This window comes from Alligator mississippiensis, chromosome 3, assembly GCF_030867095.1.
Source record: "Alligator mississippiensis isolate rAllMis1 chromosome 3, rAllMis1, whole genome shotgun sequence".
In the NCBI taxonomy this organism is placed as follows: Eukaryota; Metazoa; Chordata; order Crocodylia; family Alligatoridae; genus Alligator; species Alligator mississippiensis.
This window is the reverse complement of record NC_081826.1, coordinates 108004505-108025684: the sequence shown is the minus strand read 5'-3', so window position 1 is coordinate 108025684 and position 21180 is coordinate 108004505. Positions and strand designations below refer to the sequence as shown.

The 21180-nt window shown below is 42.3% G+C and overlaps 1 protein-coding gene across 1 annotated transcript in view; it reads left to right on the top strand.

The window, feature by feature from the left end:
* Positions 1 to 12270: 12270 nt before the first annotated feature.
* LOC102571673 (lysine--tRNA ligase) overlaps positions 12271 to 21180 on the top strand; it is an 87107-nt gene continuing 78197 nt past the window's right edge. Inside the window, exon 1 of the mRNA XM_019490554.2 lies at positions 12271 to 12380. Coding sequence (XP_019346099.2) covers positions 12286 to 12380 — 95 coding nt within the window. The 5' untranslated portion in view covers positions 12271 to 12285. The remainder of the gene's footprint in view (positions 12381 to 21180) is intronic.

The following is a 21180-nucleotide window of genomic DNA, read 5'->3' as shown; positions in this document are numbered from 1 at the left end:
AAGTGACCTTTCTTTCCAATCTTTTCAAAGGTTCTAGGGTTTGATCTCTCGGGATGTTTGCTTAAGGGTCATTTTTAGGTTAACCTTGTTAAAGGCCTCTAAAGATAAAATTCAAAAGTTAAGACTTTGAGCAAAGCCCGGACCTTCCGCACGTAGGCCAAAACAATGGCCTAGATAAGAAGATGAATCTTGTCTTTTTCCTAAACTGGCTAATGGGCAACTACTACAAGCATTCAAATATTACATTCAATATGACAATATGCAGTGCTGCAAAATTTAGCTGTTTTATGTTTCTTTAATGGCATACATGTGGCTATATCTGTTAAGGAGTTCAAAAGTTAGGAATTTTTAAAGTAACGTTTTTCAGACCCTTATCATCTTCCTTTGTTCAGGGAGATGCAGAACTATGCAAGTTTGAATGGTGGAATTTTTGAGCACTGATTTTGTATCTGACTACAAAATATAACTTGGAAACAGAGGGAAAACTTTTCCTTTCCATGCTCAAAATTGGCTGAAACAGTTTTGTTTAGTCCTAAAAACTCAAAGCAACTTTTCATAGATCAAACATTCCAAAATGACAGAAAATGGTGGAGAGATTGCAAGGGAAACCATTTTTTGGGTTTGTCTGTGAAGTAGCTCTTGCTTTTTAACGGTACAGTTTGTTGTGTGTTGTGTGGCTTTATTGACTTCAACTCCTAGCATACAGCGCAACTTATGATCCTTCAGGTAATTATTTAACTGCATGAATGTGAGCACGTAAAATGATTGCTGAACTCAAGTACTTCTAGTGCCTACAGCTAAGGAAGACATTTCTCCTTATGGGAGTTGGGTAATCTCTGCTCAATATGTAAGCTAAGGGAGAGCATATATTCTCCCTGCAAGGCTTGGGCACCTTGTGGTGGGTGTTGAAGCTATTTTGATTTTGTAATTGTGCCAAAACTTCACATTTAGAACTGTGAGAAGTGCAACTGTGAATTATAAGTTTGAACAGAGATTAGTTCTGCTGTCAAAATACATCAGTAGCAGGGAACAAATTGTGTTTTTTGGAGTAGAGGTGAATCAGCTTCCCCTTTTGTATTAAGATAGAATTACAGTTGTTCAACATAAAGCTTCTGAAACCCAAGTATTTGTTATTTCAGTGTTATATCACATGAATCCTCATTCTTAGTGTTCCTGCAGGAAGTATAAGTAAGTTGATGACAGGGCAATAAACTGCTGCAGCATATAATAATACTGTAAGGCAAATAGCAAAGATAAATGGTTGGTGAGACTGTATGTTCCAACAGGTTTGGGGTGATGGTGGGTCCGTGGTGTCTTCCCTTCCCCCTCCCTCACTTAACATTTTAAGTCTGAAGTTTAGCATAGAAGCTAAAAGAAAATAGTATAGAATTTTTAAAATTTTGGGGGTCAAATGCTTCCTGAACTTGTATAAGGATAGCCCCATCATAGTTACCTGAACTATGAGACAGAGAGGGGCTTGTTCTCTTATGTGCTCTACCTGATGCATTGGTGAAGAGGGGACTGTAAATCTGTAGCCAGCATATCATCTGCTTAATCCCTACTCTTTTGAGGAATTGTTTTTTTCAATTTACTCAAGGCAGAAGCTTCACAAACCTGCAATAAAAAGACACATCTGAAATGTATTCCCCTTGTCAGTGCTTTGCAAGATTGGTCTGATCACTGACTCAACCTGGCTGGGGGTATAACTGGCTCCAGGCTAGAATTTTCCAGTCAAGTTGGCCTGTAAATACTGAGTATGGATTGGTGTTCAAATATACATTTTTACCTATTTTTTTTCTAAAGTAAATATTGTGTGTTTTTCTCCCTCCCTTAAATCCACACCTGCATCTTCCCTTTTTGGGATCCCTTATTTTATATGACCCTTCATTGCCAGATCTGAATACCATGGTACATGCATCTCTAAAATGAGGCAAATGATGCTCATTTGACTGTTGTTAAGGAGCATCCATATGAACAGGTCAAACAAATGCTTACTAATGAAGGCAACGAAGATCTTGGAAGCAGATGTGCTAGACGTTTGCTCTGCTGAAGCACAGAGTAAGCAATCTGCAATTCTTTGGATTTGGGGGATCATATAAATCGATTAATTGTCATGTAAGATCTACTTAAAACTGCATGTAGTTCAAGTTATGAAATAGAGAAGCAAGGTGAACATATTTTTTCTCTTCTTTATTAATGGGGCTCTTGGAGAATGAGAGCATCTTTCTTATTTTCTAGAAGTTTTTATTGTGATTTGAGAATTGTAGGAGAAGAACAAAGAAATACAGGGCATGTCTACATGTGCCTGAATGTGCTTTTCCTAATGTGCATTAAATTTAGTACCTCCAAGGTGAGGTACCAAATAAATGCACATTAGGTTGCCCTAACATGCAGTATCAAAAGCACACATTTTAAAAGTGACATTTAATGAGTAATAGCCTATTTTACTGTGCATTAGCATAATTGCATGTTTTTTATGTGATGCTTTAGTGCACAGTAAAATAGGCTACTGCACATTAAAGTGCACATGTAGATGCACCCACAGATTTTAAAGCAGTAAGAAAGTATTTTTATGTTTATCCAGGTAATTTGATGCATGAAACTAGATGTATAACGTATATCAACTAATGGCAAAATGCTGAGATTTTTTCAGGCTTTTTCAAGGTAGTCTATAACAATAGGGGAACAGCAAAAATGTCATCTGCACCTACGTCTGGGAGTCCCTTTATCCATCACAGAATCTACACGTACAGTGAAACTTGTATAAATCAGAGTTAGAAGATCATACTGCATCCTGGACTTTGCTGCTATGTCTGGCATCATTTCCTGTCTCTAATTACAGCCCATATCCCCTCTCTACAACTGAAATGCAACAAAATACAATATTAGTGAAAATAGAGTCCAGCTTACTGGATAAACCCAGTGAGCTTTATTTCTAACTCTTTCCTTCCACCCAACAACATCACCATGCTAATACATTTGTTTCCTTGCACCTTGACTACTGCCTCCAGAAGTTTGTAGAGAGAGTATGAGGGACAAATAGTTCATGCCAAAGGGAGGTGGCTGACTTGCCACAACCTTTTATGTTGCAAACATGACCTGTTGGGCATCCAGTAGTTGTTAATTATTTATATAGCTGTAGCTCTTAAAAGTCCCAGTCATGGACCTGCACCATATTGTATGAGGTTCTGCATAAGCACAACTTCATAGTCAGTCTCTACCCAAAGTGCTGACGATCTAACGCAAATCAAGAAACAATGATGAAGCACAAGGTAAAATGAGACAACAGGAATATTACTAGAAACAGATTTCACTTAAAAAGTTATGTTCTGCTTGCTTTGGTTTGCCTGGAAGTTCAGTCAAGTGTAGTTATTTACGATGTGGATAAGAAGTCTGATTCAAACTCCACTGAAGTGAGAGGGGTGGGGCAATCCATTGATTTGAAAAGGCTTTCTATTTGAATGATGGTAGCGTATGTCTTCAATAAACTCTGGAATTTCTGAAGTCTAGGAAGGTAAGAAAATGCCCAGAATTTATCATAATATGATCTCTATCCTGGCACACATCTTGAGGCAGTTTGCAATGTTCTGTTTCTGGTTTATAATTATCTTCAGAATTAATGGCTGTTTGTCCAATCCATATGCTTTATTTCATCCATATGAGTATTTCTACTGACTTCCAGTTAAGCATATATTTAAGCATTTGCAGGACTGAGGCCTTAGTATTCAAGAAAACAAGGCCTATCACATTGACTATAAAGCTTGTTTTTGTACAAGCTTTTGCCAGTTCTGCCCAGGCACCACTTTTTTGTCTTGAAAGGCTCCTGGACTTTTCTTAAGCAGCTGCTGCCGGACAGATGAAACAATTTAAGTTTTCTTATTAAGTCACTGAAAATCATTTGAGATCTTACCAGAGTTCATTATACAACAAAAAGTTTTTCTGCCTTAGAGTGAAAACAAATATTTACTAATAGATCAAAGTAGTTGTCCTCCAAAATCCCTCATAGGTATTTAAATTTTACAGTTAAGGGTCTCTAGAGCAACACAAATGATAGAAAATCCTTCTTTTTTCACTGCAAAACCATCAGAATCTAATTAAATATTACTTTCCATATGGTATAGGCTTCTCTCAGATTAGAATCCTTTTGTTTTAGGTACTGGTAGATACAGATGTGTTAAAAGAAAGCTCCTGTCCTGAAGCTCTTAGTCTGATATCTTACAAACTAGATAGCCTATGTAAATTAAATGGGATTGCGTGGATTTAAGTAGGAACAGATTTGAGCTGTTATGCATTAATTCTTGGACATGGAATCCCAGTTAGACAGCTGCAACATTTTAAGCAAACAGTCCACAAGACATTGAATCAACTGACTCCAAACCTGGGAATTCCTGGGGATTAATAGTGTTAATGTGAACCACAACACAATCAGTATATACCAGAAAAAGGGTTCCCCTGGAGTGGTTGGGGGATATCCTAGTTTAGCATATCCTCTTCACAACTTCCATTTGCAGGGTTCCTATGAATTCCCAGCAGAACATGAAGTTAAGGAAATTCCAAAGGATGAATTGAATATGGAGTATAGTGTGCCAGGCTGCCACAAGAGGAGTAAACTTTTTCTGTCTACAGGTCATAGGTCACCCATTACTCTATTTTACAGATGGAGAGACTAAGGGCCCCTCTACATACTATATTTAGGCTGCAATTAGTGTGTTAATCATGGCATAAATGGCAAGGGTGCTTATCTGTCCACCCAATTTAAGGCACCATGAAATAGAAAGCCATCCATGAAAATGTTCCACATAGAGTATAGAACATTTTTATGGCTGGTTTGTATGGCATCTTAAATTGAACATGTGGCATGTCTGGGGCTGCCCTAGGGCCAGTGCCAACAGTCAGTTGATTGTCGGTTGCAGTGCCAGAACAGCCCAGGGTCTCTGACCCACCCGTTTGGTTTTGGCCCTGGGACTGACAACCAGCTGATTGTTGGCACCAGGTCTGGGACCACACTCGGTCACACTAGCTTGCAGGTACCCAGGAGTAGCTCAGGACCCTGACCACATACTGCATTGGAACTGGCAAGTGTAAAGTGTATTATTAAGATCTGATTCCTGGTCCCAAAATTGTGGTTCCTGCAATCGTGTGTGGTGTGGCAAGAGATAAAATTGTTGGGACTGGGGCTCAGAGCCCACAGCACCATTAAGTGAGCATGTGTCAGGGGCTTAAGTGATTTATTTAGAAGGCAGGACAGGAAAACTGTAGTGGAGAAGGCTATACTTGTCTGCTGACGTCTAAATTAGCATCCTCATCCCTGATTTATCCCTCCTCTCTAAGCCAGGCAACCACAATAAATTTAACCAATATCACCTTCATCATCTTACTAGTCATTATGACTTGTTTATACTATGGTAACTGAAATGAAAAATGGCTGCATATGCAAATATTTTTTAAAATTGTTAAATAAACCAGAACAAAAGGCAAAGGCCTAGAGAAGCACAAGAGTTGAAATGGAATTCGTAAGTGACTAATTTTGTGGCCTCCTAAAGAATAAAATGTGTTACATATATTAAAAATGAAGACAGAACAGAAATAATAGCAAAGCTGTCAGGAGGCTTCATCAATTCTTTCCTCATTGTCAGGAATTGCTCTACCACCACTTTTACTTTATAGTATTATGAGTGCTATTAATACTGCTGTGCTGAATGCAATTAATTTACTTAAAAGTGATTTATCTCTAATGTATCAATCTATATGGTCATCTCCTAGAGCAGTGATGATTCTAGCATGATTTCTAGACTCTGAACCACCTTGATAATTGTGAGTTTTCTTTTTGTGAATCTTGATGAGGTAAAAATATTGACATTTGGGAAAATTTCTCTAAGTGTCCCTCTCTCTTCTCAGCTCCTCTTTCCTGGTGAATTAATTTCTGTCCTTCCTTGAATAAGCTTAAACAATCTGCTGTTCATTGATACCAAGCAGAGAACACTGTGTTTGTTGTGAAGTGGAGGACAGCAGGCTCCTATCCACATATATGGGACACAGGTGTCAATGGCATGTTATGATCTCCATCTTTTATGCTCTGAGATATTAGAGGAGTGAGACTGTTTATGAGTTCTTTTCCTTCTGACTCTGTGTGTGTGATTTCCTTTTTCTATTAAATACTTTTTGTCTGCCCATATCCTGTATATTGTATCTTTGTTTATCATCTTTATTCATTTGGGGCTAAATCCTGTTCTACCTTCAGGTATGCAAGTGGCCTTATAGGGTGCATCCACACATGCAGGCACGTGCATTCACAGCAGCTCAAATAGAAGTGGCACAAATTTTTGCCTCAGCACATATGCCTGGACATGTACTTTGGTATGGGGCAAATTGTGCCATTTGGGGCAAAAAGACCCTGCCCAGATCCTCTTTGATCTGCAGCCAGGGGGAGCTAGAGCCTGGGGCCAGCACCTGTGCTGGCCCCAGCAGTATAAAAAGTTGCCCTGGCCAGCAGCTCAGGGCTGCTTGCTCTCAGGAGCTTATGGGGCCTGGCCAATTGGTGTCTGGGGACACTGCCCCTTGTGCCAGCTGGACTGCTGAAGCAGACCTAAATGAGAGTTCCCTGCACCCTCTACCCACTGCAGCAGTCTGACAGTGGGGGCTGCTGCCTGGCTGTGACCTGCTGCAATCTGCAACAGCATGTCCCCCAAGGCTGCACACCTGTCAGACCTGGATGGGGACTGCACAGCCCAGCAGAAGCATCTTCACCCCTGGGCCAGCTGCCAGCGGGCTGTGGCTACACATTTAGCCTTTGTGCAGCACTACTGCCATGTGTGCTGCCTCCCATATTAACTCTTTAAAATACCCCCAAATCCATGTTCTTCTACAATTAAAACTAAAGACCACTATATATATATATAGAGAGAGAGAGAGATCAGTTCGGCAATGTTTTATTGATGTATTTACAATTTGAATATAGTTTGGAAGCCTACCAGTGTCTCTATCATCATAAAATAAATTCTAAATATCAATATGTTTTGATGTTTGCTTTTGCTTTTCTTATCATAGAACAATTACAGTTCCCTGTGACCCCTTCACTAACTAGGATGTGGGAATAGCTGCCCCTGCAGCCACAGCTCCTACCAGCAGGTCTCATCCTGTCTAGCAGCTGGGCACGATGGGTGTGTGATGGGGGAATATGGGGTTTGCAGAAGCGGGGTGGGAATGGGTATGGGTGGGTGTGAAGGGATGTGGGGTGTGTGGGTAGGTGTGAGGGATTGTGGTGGGGCTGTGTGCGGGGAGGGCTGCTCAGGAGAGTTGGGTCCCCAGCCCCACCATGTAGCACATGGACTGCCCCTCCCACAGGGTCACAGCTCCCCCCCTGCAGAGCCCACAGCTCCCCCCACCCACCCTCAGGGTCACAGTCTCTCTGTGCAGGGCCCACAGCTCACCCCTGCAGCAGCAGTGGCTGTTGGGCACTTAGGGCCTGCTGCTGTTAGAGCGCCCCCACAGTGCAGTGTGGTCCTGCCCCGCTTTTTCCCCCCGTGGGTATTTTTTTTTTTTTTTTTTTTTGGATACCTGGATTTCATAGGAACTTTTTTTCATTCGCAGTATGCCTCTTGCAGCATCTCAAACTGGTTTAGGACGCTGCAAGAGGCACATGCGCGCTCGTCTGGAAGCGCTCATATAGTCATATAATGGCAATCTTTGGTGGACAGTTTGGATTCTATCTGCACTATTTGTGTGTACCTACTGGAGGAGGAACAGAGGTAAGTTGTGGTAGCATTAATGCTGGACTGGACCCTTGCTTTCCCCATGCTGAATTCAGAGAAAAGGGAAAAGGAGGAGTGAATGGCAGCAAAGCCAGCCTTCACCAAATGATGATTGTTCCAAGCACAGGTGGAACTCCACCAGCAGCCTGCATTCACCATCTCAGATAACTCATTGCACACGTGGAGCCTAGCAAAAGCGGGTTGCAACTGCAGTATTGCACTATCCTGTATCTGCCCTTGCAGGTGGGCACTATTACCTCTGCCCTATAGCTGCCCTTGCAGATGGGCCCTATTACCTCATGCTCTTCCTGAAGTGTTTTAAAAGAAAAGTTTGAGGCCTTCTCAGTTCTTTGAAAGAAAAGGTATAGATGGCTTTGTTCAGAAGGGGCTTCCAAGCTTTGGATCCCAAGTACAGAGAGCTGTCTCCTTGAGCTGCTGAAGCCCTAGAGTGGGTTGGAATCTCTTAATGTTGCCTAAAAAGCTCTAGGCACCTCTCTGCTTGGTGTGCTGGCTACTTTTGATCCTATTCTGGGATTGGTAACTCTCCCCATGTGCTGCATATGGTGACTTGGCAGGCAGTAGAGTTTTGCATTCCTCTTAGGCAGCCAAGCATCTTAGGTGTTGCCGTGTTTCAATACATTGCTTTGCCTCAAGTTAATACATTAACACGTTGCCTTTCAACATTCTATGAATCTCAAATGGTCTCTCAGGTCTAGTTTTTCCTGAACTCTTAATAGTGACTGAGTCTGTCTGTCTTCAGTATAAAGCACTTTCTCATTGTCTTTAAAACAATTCCTGAACATGCTTCTATTCATGGCTTACTGAATTTTTTTTCTTCCCCTTAAACTGACTGACAACTATAATAGCCTAGGAAAAAGCTCCTGTTGTTTCACCTTACTAGGGAAGCTGGGTAAGTTATATCCAAATTCTTTCTTCTAATAATTATTTCAAATGAGTTAATCACTGATGAAGAGCAAAACAATGCAGTCCCTGCCATTGGACCTGCCAGATAGACCCCTTGGGTAAAAAAATATACAGTACAATTCTTGGTGGTGGTGTCTAAATCATGCTCCAAAACACAGGGGGCCTACTTGGCTAGTTGTAGAGTAGTAAATTACAAACCAGCCTCAAATCTGCAGTTGGGAAATGGAACAAAGTTCATCACATGTGGGAAAGCGCTTAACTTAATTTAAATTGAATTGAACAAAGACAACCTGAGACAGCTTTGCTTTGCAATAACCGCATCCACCCATGGATATAATATATTCATCCCTATGGTTAAGTCATCTTAATTTCCAGGATTGACAAGCTTCAAGAGAAATACAACACAGGTCTACTGCTTTTCATGCTTTGGGTTTGAGCCAGTTATGAGAAGATGTATGGGGGCCCAGGCTATGTGGCCCAGGCTATGCTTGTCATTTTTGTTCTGAGAATATTGATTCCACCTTTTAATCTGCTCTTTCCATAAGCTTTGATGGCACTCTGGCTCCCAGCACCTTTTGGCTAAGGGGGCATATTAGGGGTGTGTGAAATGGGCCGTATTCGATTCAAATTTGGCCTGAATCGGGGACTGTGTTTCAATTGGTTGATTCGGATCACTGTACCCAATTCAATTTGGCCGAATCCAAATCTGAAGATTCAATGCTGATTTGGAGAATCAGCGATTCGGCCATAGACACAGCTTTAAATGTTTTTTCTATGTACCTTGAGGTACCAGGCACAGCTCGTGAACGCTATGATGCTGGGGCAGATGGAGCATCCCACAGGAGCATGGTGGGGTGGGGGGCCCTGCATGCTCGGTAGCTAACCCGGAAGCAGGCTGGAAGTACTTCTGGGTCCGCCAGGGGGTGCGCTGGGCCCCACCCCGCGCCTCCTTGGCTAAGTGATCAGCCACAGGGGGACCCCAGGTGTCTCCCCAGACGCAGGAAGCACCAGTTGCTGAGCCATTGGGGGGGGGCACTGTGCTCCCCGGAGGACCTGGAAGTGGATCAAAAGTCCTTCTTGTCCGCTTCCAGGTCTGCTGCTGAATGCGCTGGGGAGCCCCCTGCGCTCCTGTGGGATGCTCCATTCGCCCCACCATTGCAGCATTCGTGAGCTGCCTGGTACTTTGAGGTATGTAGAAGAAACATGTAAAGCTGTGTCTATATTTGAATCTCTTTACTCCTCCACATTCCTGCCCCAGTGCCTACCCAGCTTTCACTTGCTCCCTGCCCCCACTGCTATCTGCCCCCTGCCATGTGATCTTCCCAAACCCCTGCTCCTCTCCTGCCTTCCCTCCCTCCCCCCCCCACGCTGCTTACCTTACACACCTACTCTGACTCCAGTTCTGGGGCAGTCAGCATCAGTGGCACTGGCCCCAGTCCCAATTCTGGCCATGGCCCAGGCCCAGCCTGGCTAGGCAGAAGCAGTGGCAGCAGCTGTGGGTCTGGTCAGTTAGGGCTAGAGATGGAGCCAAACCCAGACATAAGTGGCGGAGAGGTGAGGAAGCAACAAGTGGCCAGGCAGGGTGGGCTGTGAAGTCTCTCCTACTTTCTCCACAAGCTGCACACTGCAGGTCTCCCCCATTGCATCCCCCAACCCCACTGCACTCCACTGTGTGACAAGGGTACGCTGAAGATATAAAAGTTAGAAGCCAAAGCTCCCCTGCAGCCTGGCAGGCAAGCTGGCAGGAGCCGAGGCAGAAGGAACCTTGCCAGTGTCTCGTCAGAGGGTCACCAAAACCAATGTTGTTTTGCAAAAGCAGTCAGTGTTTGAGTAACTGGCATCTTTCAACATGTACATTTTTGTCTATGCATTTTTGACTGGCACTAATTTTGAATCGGCATAATAATCATAACCACTGCCTCCAGATTTTTAAGGTCAGAGTGAAGACTGGCCTGGCACAAGGGCTATGGTAATTACAGGGGCAGAGGTTTGTTAGGCCTCTACTGTGCCAGGGGTCTATGGTTCGCTTGCACCTGAAAAGGTTAATCCCTCAGAATTTTGGCCTGCAGCCCAGCCCCACCCTGAGACCCCTACTATTAATGAATGCAAACACCAAAGGAAGGGTGAATAAGCAATCTGTATTACAAGCCAAAAGTAACAACCACTTAACAGAACACTGTATACAAATATGTAGAGAGAGCCATGCTGGCCCATCACCCGCGGTGGCAACCAAGAGCACTGACACCCAGGCTGCAGGGCCTGGTGTCAGATCCCTGCCAGGCAGAGGATTTCTACCATTTCCTCTACAAGTGGAGTACTTGGAGACCTCTAAAGGGAAGGGTGATACTTTACCTGTCCTATGGGGAAATGAAGGTGAGTATCTCGGGTGAGAATTCAGGTGTTCCCACAAACACACCACGCAGCATCCGCATTCCCCATCTTCCCCAGCCTCTCCAGCAGATTCAACACCATGCAAAACTCTCAGACTCAGCTCACACAGCCTCTCGACACAAGCACTCTCCACCACGCATGCATGCACGTGCTGAGACAACAGCCAAGTCCCATTTTATGGTGGCCACCTTACGCCACCTATCAATCATGCCTGGTCCAATCGCAACTCCTTCCTTCCACTCAATCAATAACATTACCAATCACGTTAAACAGTGCCACGTAAATTTATTAACATAATTTTCCTGCTCTGTGGTTATATAACAAGGTTTCAACTGCACATGCCTCAGTTTCCTAAGTAGGTCATAGCATCATCAAGGTCAGAAGTGTAGATGTTCCAGGGACTTCTAACCTCTAGCCATCCTACGCATGCGTAATCAATATTACAACTAGGCCAGGACTTGCACTGTTTACAAGAACAGACTTATGATCAAATAACCTGACCATCTGTGTGATACAGAGCATAGGACCTCACTTGGCAGCTTGTGTCGAGCTCACACGTTCTGTTTGGGTACATCTTTTGGAGCAGGGGTTGACAACCTACAGCCTGTGGACTGGATTCACCCTGTGGAGCCATTTGATTTGGCCTGCAGACATGAGGTTTTGGCAGTAGTCCCTTTCACCTGCCACGGCTACAGGAAAAGTGGTAGCGGTGGCTGAGTCCTGGTGGCCCCCACTCCCTGACCCAACCTCTGGGGCAATCCAGCCAGCAGCTTTAAAAGGTTACTGACTGCTGCTTTAGAAAGACAACTGGTCTTGAGTTAAAGACTGAAAGTGTAATCTAGCACATCCCTAGGTGAGTCAGTAACCCTTACTGGTAAAGGCATATGTTATATTTTTAGTCAGAATTTGTCATGTTCAACTTCCAGCCCCTGGATCTTGTGTTTTTTGTTTTTTGTTCCCACCTCTCTGCCCCCTGCAGTGTGAAGCTAGCAATGTGACAGCTGCAATGTTATGAAATTATGAAATATCAAAGAGTCTTGTATTCACTGTGTGGCGGTTGTGTGCATCTCAAAGGCTCTGTTTACCTGGTTCCAAGGGTAATGTATGGGAGGCTTTTATGAAGAAATGAATTATCTGCCTGCATGTTTAATGTGTTGAAGCAGGTAATAGTTTCACCCCCACCCTGCAGAGGAAGCTCATAGACTGGTTTAGCAAGTGTATGAAACGAAGCTGTGTACACTGTGTAAAACGAGAGCCTTATGCTGGGGAAGGGAGAAAAGAGACTGTTGATCCAAGAACTGCCAGATACCAATGGTGAGCTGTTGTTTTTAAAATCCATTTTCTCTTCAATGGGTTTTTTTGCCTAAATAAATAACATCTTGCTTGGTGAGACCTGTCTCACTACTACTAAACCCTGCTAAGGCTCCTGATTGAGCAGAGCTGCAGGTACTGAATATAACTTAGATCAGCTGAGGAGATAAGTCACAATAGGGTAGGAGAGTAAATGTCATGCCTTCTTGGATAATTGCATGTCTGACACCATTGTGGGTTACCTTTCACTTAGACTGATGTAAGAGCATGCATATGGGCTGTTATGCCAAGCATCTGATGCACTGTAATCCTTGCCCTTATTTACCCCATGGAAGTTTTTTTCACGTGCTCAGCCTGCTGAGGGAGTAATGGAGGATCCTTCTCCAAGGAAGGCGAGAGCTAGAGACTTAAGACCTGAGTGGGTGTCCTGGAGAAGCCCACAAACGATTAACCCATGGGGACACTTGACAGGTCTGTCCTTCGCAACCTCTTCCCTATTTTGGTACTTGTAGAGTCAAGCCACCTCTTAGCCTTCGCTTCAAAAAATGAAAGACTGCAATAAAGTACTTTTATTTCAGGTGAGAGAAGATGTTAAAATCAAACAACGATTAGTAAAACTAGCAACAAGAAAACTGACAAAAGAAATTAGCGACAAAGGAAAACGGCCCGTATGTAAAGATGACATGTCCCTGATAACTAGTGAAACCAGTAGACAGCTATTTCTCCTGGTAACAAGATACAAACTCCTGGCTTTCCTGAGCTTGCTGCTGCAAGTAACAGCCACTTGGGTTATGATAACTAGTTTGAATTAAGTGGAAAAACTGTTCTGTTTTCAAGGCATTTTCCCCAAATCAATAAGCCATTTTTCCTAAGATAGTTGCCTTACTACTACTGAATCTTTTTTTAGGACTGTCTGATGTTCAGGATTTAAGCATGTACCTGAGTACTCTGTGGACTGGGGTTTGAGTTTAACATTACCAAATATCTTATGTGATAAGATAAATTATAAATTAAATTATTCTGTCTCCTCATAGCCAGCTACAGAGCACTCTGGAATGTAGCTCTTGCTATTCCTTCTCCTTCCTATTCCTCTTGCCAACTTTTCCTCCAGCTCTCTGCCCCCCCCGACGCTCTGTTCACAGATGCTAATAATGCTTCCTTTCCTCACCCTCTTCCTGCTTTTGTTTACTTTCCCCTTTCCTCTGCTGGCAGTTCTTTCTCGATTTCAAGATACTGGGACAGAGGTCAGGCGGCGAATTGTTAATATTTAACTGAGATGTCTTTTGTAATGTTCTGAGCTAAACCTTTTAAACTGGCTGACAGACTAAAATGCATCTGACCTCCTGAAATCATTTATCTGGTTCTTTGCACGTAGGTTCTCAGCCTTTGTAGACTCAAGGCACCCTTAGGAAAAGGCTAGCACTTAATTTTAATTTATTTTTTGATTACAGAGAAATAATAGAGTGAGTCTTTGTTACAAAGAACTTCTGTTGCATAGTCTATGACAGGACAGGATGTTTTTAACACTGTGGATTCCTATTTGAAAACATTGGGTTTTGTGAGCAAAGGGAAGTAGTTACCTGTGTTAGTCTGAACTCAGGCAGAAGTCACAGTAGAGATGCATCCTATATAAGCTGATGTAAGTCATCTACAAGGTGCATCTCTACCCTGCCTTTGATCTTGTGAGTTATGTTTGCACATCTAACAGTGCTAACATTGTGTGGCACCTTTGAAAGGATCTCAAGACATCCCAGAGTGCCTCAGCGTCCTGGCTGGGAATCACTGACCTGAATAGAGGAGGGCAATAGATTGAAGATAATGTCATATGTTAGAATTACATTTTTTCCTATTGGAAGTCCTGTAAATAGACGATCATTGATCCACCTGTGATATTTCTTCATGTATACTTTGATTGCTGCTATTTGGCCAGATGCATTGAACCTGAAAATTAGTTGCAGTAAGGATACAAGGCTCTTTTTCTTTTTCTTCAGTTGCTCAGCAAATGAAAGTGCTGAGGTTCCTAGATTTGGAACTCTCAGAAAGTTGTTTTCTTTTTGCAGTTTCTTCTTTGATTTGATTTATTCTTCACTTGAAGGGGAAAAAGGGGAAGTGGGGAAAGAGAGCAATTCATTGGGAAACTATCTGTATGGCTTCATGGCTAAATAAGGCTACCTAAAGCGCAAGTAGTAACTCTTCTTGAAGTACTACACTCTTAGGCAAGGTACAGACATTCAAAAAGCCCAAGGCACAATTGATTCAAGTTATGCGGTTTTCTGTAAGCAGTGTAGTTTAGTTTGGTAGTGAACAGAACACACATTCGCCATTTGGTGGAGGTGGCACACAGGCTGCCTAATTTAGACTGTCTTCCACCATTTTTAAACTACTCTGTGTGCTGAACTTCTGTTCTGCTACAGGTTTAGACCAGTTTCCAATCACTTATACTGATAAAAAGTGTAATATCTGTGCCTGGTCTAGATGTTCATCTTGTGCATTTTCCCCCAGGTGCTGGTATTCACACTCACCATATATGGGCATTTTAGGAAGGGGACTTTACCCTAATAATATTAAATGCGTATTCTATCCATATTTTTAAAGGTATGTAGAAACACATGTATGCGGGGGGGGGGGGGGGGGGCATGCGGGCATGTAGCTTTGTGATTGTGAATTGAGCTGCAGACAGGTCATAACTGTTAACCCATCTAGGAATTCCCCCAACCCACACACTATTTTTTCTTCATATATAAAATATTTGCATATAATGTATGAAAAACCAGTGTGGGGGTGGGGATTTTTGGGAAAGTGGATGTTTGTGGTTTAAGTTCTTTTGAGCTCAACTCACAGGCTAAGTACAGACAGTCAATAAGCCCAAGGCTGAATTGATTCAGTCTTTGCAGGTTAGTCTAAACTACAGGGATTATACCGCTAAGCAAATGAACACACATTCACTTTTGATTCCGGAAATGCATGCAGTCATGCCTGCAGTAGCTCAAGCTAGAAGCCAGGGGTGCTAGAGCACACGTCAGCCACTGCTAAAGGGGGGGGAAGAGAGAAAGCTCTCCAAAACTTTTCTCCCTCTCCCTGCTGAAGTGGAGAGGGCATGGCCAGGTCCCAGGCCATACTCTGCCTTGACGGGCAGTGGAAAGGTAGTGGCATTGAATTCATAAAAGCATGAACAAGAATAGTTCTTTTTCTGAAAAACTATAAACTGAAGAACTATAAGCACAACATAGGTTGTGTGTTTACTTCCTCTTCCTGCTGCCCCTGAGGTCTCTGGGATTTGCAGTCCAGATTTACAGCAGCAGGATTCTTTAGGGTTGCTCATCACTTCCTCTTCCTGCTTTCAGGCCTGGAAGCAGGAAGAGGGATTTGTAGTCTACAGTTGCAGCCAGCACTAAGTAAGCCAGCAAGGCAGTTCTGTACTCAGGGGAAGGTGAATTTAACCCCCCTCCCTGGCTCTCAGCTGGGGTTTGCTGGGAGGGGGGCGTGGAGCAGTGAGCCAGCCAGTGAGGCCAGTGAACCAGCCCTCACTGCTCCAGCTAGGAAGCAGAGGGGCGTGGCCAGCCCTGGTCTCTGGAGCAGACAACACAGCCCAGGGCTGAAAAGCATGCTGGGATGCTGGGGGACTCTGATTTAACTTAAACCAGGAAGGGGTATGTGACCAAAGATTTCATAAACTGTTTTGACCTAAATCCATGAAGTTTGATACTACATTCAGCCAGGTTTATCTTAAACCAGTTTCAACCATTTTGAAACCGGTTTATGTGCACTGGACTTCTGTTCTGTTACAGGTCTAAACCACTTTCTGATCACTTAAACTGGTTTATGTATAACTTCTGTCCATAGCCACAATCAAAAAGCTATTTGAAGTTGCTGATACCAAAATAAAAATATTAAAAACTGGTGAATTTTGACAGTGAGTCAGAACTTGATTGAGAGCAGGTTCTTCTGCAGTTCTGTTTTGGTCTGCTGGGCTACATGACTGACACTATTCTGCTGTCTACTCCAAAAACAGGTGAAAACGGAGAGCAGGCATTTTCTGACTGGTGCCTCAATCCTAAAAATGTTGAGAACCACTGGTCTAGATTGACACCACCAGAAACTGTGAAGTACTTTGCCTGGATTAGCTGTATGCTTTTAAAATACTTCTGGCTGCAGTCTTGTGTTAAGGTAATCAATTGTCTGAATGCCAAAGTGCTACATCTTGCTATACCAAGAAAGACTAAAAAGGCTAGGACTCTTTCAGTCTGGAAAGGAGGAAGCTGAGAGGGAATATGAGAGAGGTTTATAAAATTATGAAGGGTTGGGACCAAGTGTGTACTTTTATTATCATGTTTATAACTTTTGTTCGCCAAGACCCAGAATACTAAAGCTAGGGTGCACCCACTGAAATAAGTAGGTGACAGGTTTAAAACTAACAAGAGAAAGTACTTTTTTATGCAGTGCATAGTTAACTTGTGGAATTCAGTGTCCCCGGAGGTGGTAGAGGCAGATTGGATAGCTTGGTACAAAAAAGGACTGGATAAATTCATGGATGATGGATCTATTAATGGGTATTGGATAGTATGGTTGGAGATGTTTCTGCTGGCATCTCTAAATCACCAGTGGGGGTGCCAGAGTGGGTAATCAATAGGGGATAGATGACCCTGGAGATATCTGGTTCAATGCTTTCCCTCTAAAGCATCCACCCCTGCCACTGTCAGAAACAGAATACTTGGCTAGATGGACCACTTCTTATGTTCATATGTTTTAAGACAGCTTCTGTTGGATAAATGAAGAGTTGATGAGTCAAACTGTGCCCTGCTATGTTGTGATATTAAATCAGGACTAATCTCATTATTGGAATAGCATTCTCCAGACTTACACAGATGTAGCAGAGTTCTACCCCTGGAGGATAGCTTGTCTTGTCTTTGGACATTATAAAAGCAACTACATAAGTTCCACTGATCTTAATATGGATCTATGCTTGTCAATTTTCTTTGAGATAGTGTATTGTAAATACACTTTTTCCCTTTCTGATGAGACTGACCACACACACAGCTGCATGAGGAGACCTGACCTGTACCCATGTATCTCCTATTGCTCTTGTTCTGGAAGATGTGTTTGTCTTTGTGTATGTCATGATTTTGTCCAGGATTAGTTTGGAAGATGAACAACAATGTTGTAAATAGTAGGAAGAAAATATAGAATCTTGCTTCTGAAGGAGGAGAGATAAATGGTTTACTTTCTGTCAGTAGCCCTCACCATGGCAAAGGGTGTCACTGAATAAGCACATCATGAGATTGGGGATAAAATGGGGCTATTTATAATGCTTTTTTATCTACAAAATATTCTTCTTAGGTTACATGGGGACCTTGGTTAATTAATAGGTTCTATTTTGGCATTATTACTCTTAACACAGTGGTATAGTAGCCACTGTGACACACAGCAGAAGAAGAATCATTGAATGGCATAAATATTAGGTCTATTGTTAACAGACAGGTGGATATTTTGGCACACTGTCACTCTCAATATCGCAGTTCGAGCTAAAAATTGGGGGGCAGGAGGGGAACCACATAGAAAGGGTTTTAAAATATGTGGAACTCAAATCAGGGGAGATTGCATACATAAAACAAATTGAAATTTGTTTTTCAAGCCAGGCTTTCAAACTTGGGGCTTCTTTGTCTCTCTTGCAGGAGGCAGCAAGGGGTCTCCAGGTGCTGAGGTTTGAATTCAGACAGGCTTTAGTGTGTCTTTGAGATCATATTAGTCCATTGTGCTTTTGATGGCCTGTTCCGTTAAAGCTGAGACACCTACATGAAAAAGACCCACCTGCTCTCCCAGGTCTAGTTCAAGGTAAAGTGAATCCATTCTTTTCCAGGGTGTAACAGTATACATAGAATCAAGCCAGGAAAAAGGAGTAATTTAATATCATCCTACATCTTGTATAAAAAGCATTTAACCTAGAAATATTACAAAATGGTACCATATTGTGCTACACGACACTACCTTACTATCATACTTTTCATACTGCCAGAGAATACAATCGCATCTTCTGTTCTGTAGTTACAGTCAGGGATGGATCCAGAAGGAGTGCAGGGGGTGCAGCTGCACCCTCCCCGCTTTGATTCCTGATCCACCCAAACTATAAAACCAACTGGCTGGGAGAGGCAGCAGCATTTCTATTCAGGTGTTGCGGAGAGAGTCAATTGACTTCAAACTTATCATCTCCCCAGCTTCTGCTAATCCTCTCTGCTCCACAGATATTAATAACCCACTCTCCATTTTAGTTTGGATGTTGTCTTATTCCAGCTATCCTTTCTTCTGCAATTTTCCTTTCTGTTAGTCACTCCTTGTAATGTCTTCTTCTATTTCACAGCCCTGCAGATAAGGCTTTTAGCTAGAGCTAAAAATTAACTCAGATCTGATAATATTAACTCAGGCATAGAAATGACTGATACTTGAAGTACTGGAGGCACTGTCAAAACTTTCAAGAAGGCTAGATTTTATTTTAGGAGTCTGAATAAGAAATGCACATTAAACTATAATGACTATGGGACTAATGATATACTATCTTTTGACAATTTTGGCTATTTTTTGCCTTGTACAGTTTGTGTTTTTTTTAGATTTAATATATAATCAAATATGTTAGTGCACAGTCTGATAAAGTAATATTTGTTTTTGCTTTGAACTTCAACTGAAAAATGTAGTGGTAGTCCTGTAGCATATTAGAAAGGCTTCTAGTTTCTGTTTAACTGGAAAAAATGTGTTGTGCTGTATGTGATGATGTGCTGCTTTTCAAAATCCTCGATCTGCCTATGGATACAGTCCTAAAATCCAGACAAAATACTTGTGTTTTGTGTACTTAATATTTTGTTTGCCCGACTCTGGTCAGAAAGCACCTTGGAAAACTTTGTAGCAGTACTAGATAAAATCATCCATAGGACCTCTGTTCCTACTGACAGCAGGTCCTCAGACGACCAGTCCAATAAAAGGATAAATCTTTCATCCTCAGTCTTCAGAAGTCTTTGCACTCCAGCTCAGCCCTTCACTCATTCCTCTAACCAGCCAGCCTTTGAAACTGAGGAATGCTACAAATGAGCTCCCTCTAGTGACCGACTATATCACTTGCAGATTAGTACCACATAACAAAAATTGCCTTTCTCTTCCCCCCGTCATACATTTGAAGAGGGAATGGAAAGGAAACTTGCTAAATGCTTTGTCAGATAGGGAATTTTATAAGTCCTGCTCATTCTCTAGCATCTTTTCCCCCTTCTAATTTATATAAGACTTTAATATTAAGGTGCAACATTTAAATACATTAACTAAATCACATTTCTGCATAAGATTTCTTTAGAGTGTTCACTACTATATACTTTTTCATACAGAAAGCTCACTCTTTTTGTGCAGTCGTGTTGCCCAAATGGCTAGTTTCGTTCCCCTGGAGGCTTGTCCAATTGTCCTCAAGGAGAGAGTCACACACACATACAGGCTAGGTCCATCACATGTTTATTGTTTATGTAAACAGGTTCAGCTAAGAGGCTAATGCCAAAGCAGAGCTGAACGAGAGTCCGGCCCGGAATTACATATTTATAGCTTACATAAACATAGTCTTGACGTATTAGGCTCTCATTGGCAGCATTATAATTTCCTAGTTGTTACGTCTTATCTTGTAGGCTGAATTTAACTTGTTATTGGTTAGTGTGACTTATCAGGGTTGGTGCATGCGCATTCAAAAAGCAGAACTGCGGCAGAAATCTTCTGTCGCGTGCGCAGAGGAAAAGAGGAACTACGGCAAGGTTTAGTAATCTTTTAGTAACTCCAGGTGTCTGAGTGTAATTTTAGAACGCTAGCCACAGATAACTTCGGGATGCTAAGTAAGCAAAAAGAAAAAGCAGACCATAACTCAGTCGTTGGCCTCATGATCTTACTCAAGGGGTCATAAGATGGTCATCAGACACTTCTATTATATAGTTGCTGCTTAAGCATTATTACAAAATCATGGAGTCTAACCTATTTTTGACTACAGTCGGAGTGGTGTTTTTTACCTCAAAGCTATAGCACTATGTTATCCTCCCCACTCCTGAAGCTGTGCTATTATTTCAAGAGTAACTCTCAGGATTTTACAACTGTCATCCAGATAAGTTCCAGAAAGTGGATGCTAATAGAAAGCAGAAAATGATCTGACTTTACAAATAATGAAGCAAAATGGTTTGGTTTATTTTAATAGGAGTACAAAAATGCATTGGCAGCAGGATGGTTAAGGTATCTTGCCAGTCTCCCAAAGCTGTGAAATAAAATTCTGTTACAGAATGGTTTTGTGTGCCAAACTTCTATTCTGTTATGGGTATAGACCAGCTTCTGATCACTTATACCTGTAAAACTGTAATGTCTGTACCTGGCCAATGAGATTAGAATCCATGGTTTCAATTTAGACCATTCTTAACACAATCCGGTCTGTGGATAATTCCTTGTTCTGTAATTTTCCATTCAAGTTGATTTTTAAATTTTTGTTGTCTAAAGGGGGTACCCTGAGGTCAGTGATAGAATGTCCTGGGAAGTAAAAGTATTCTGTCACAGGTTGGTGTAACTCTCTGAAATCAATCTTATATCAGCGATCATTCATTTTTTGTAAGGGGATTGCCCTGTCTGTCCAATATACTCAGCAGAGGTACACTGTAAGCAGGTGTTGCAGTATATGAAATCCATAAAGGAGCACTTAAAGGTTGCCAGTCATGATGCTAACCACATCATTCCCCTCCATGCCATGAGCTAGAGGAACTGGTGCGACTCAGGAAGACCTTTTGAATTTCTTTATGGCAAAAAT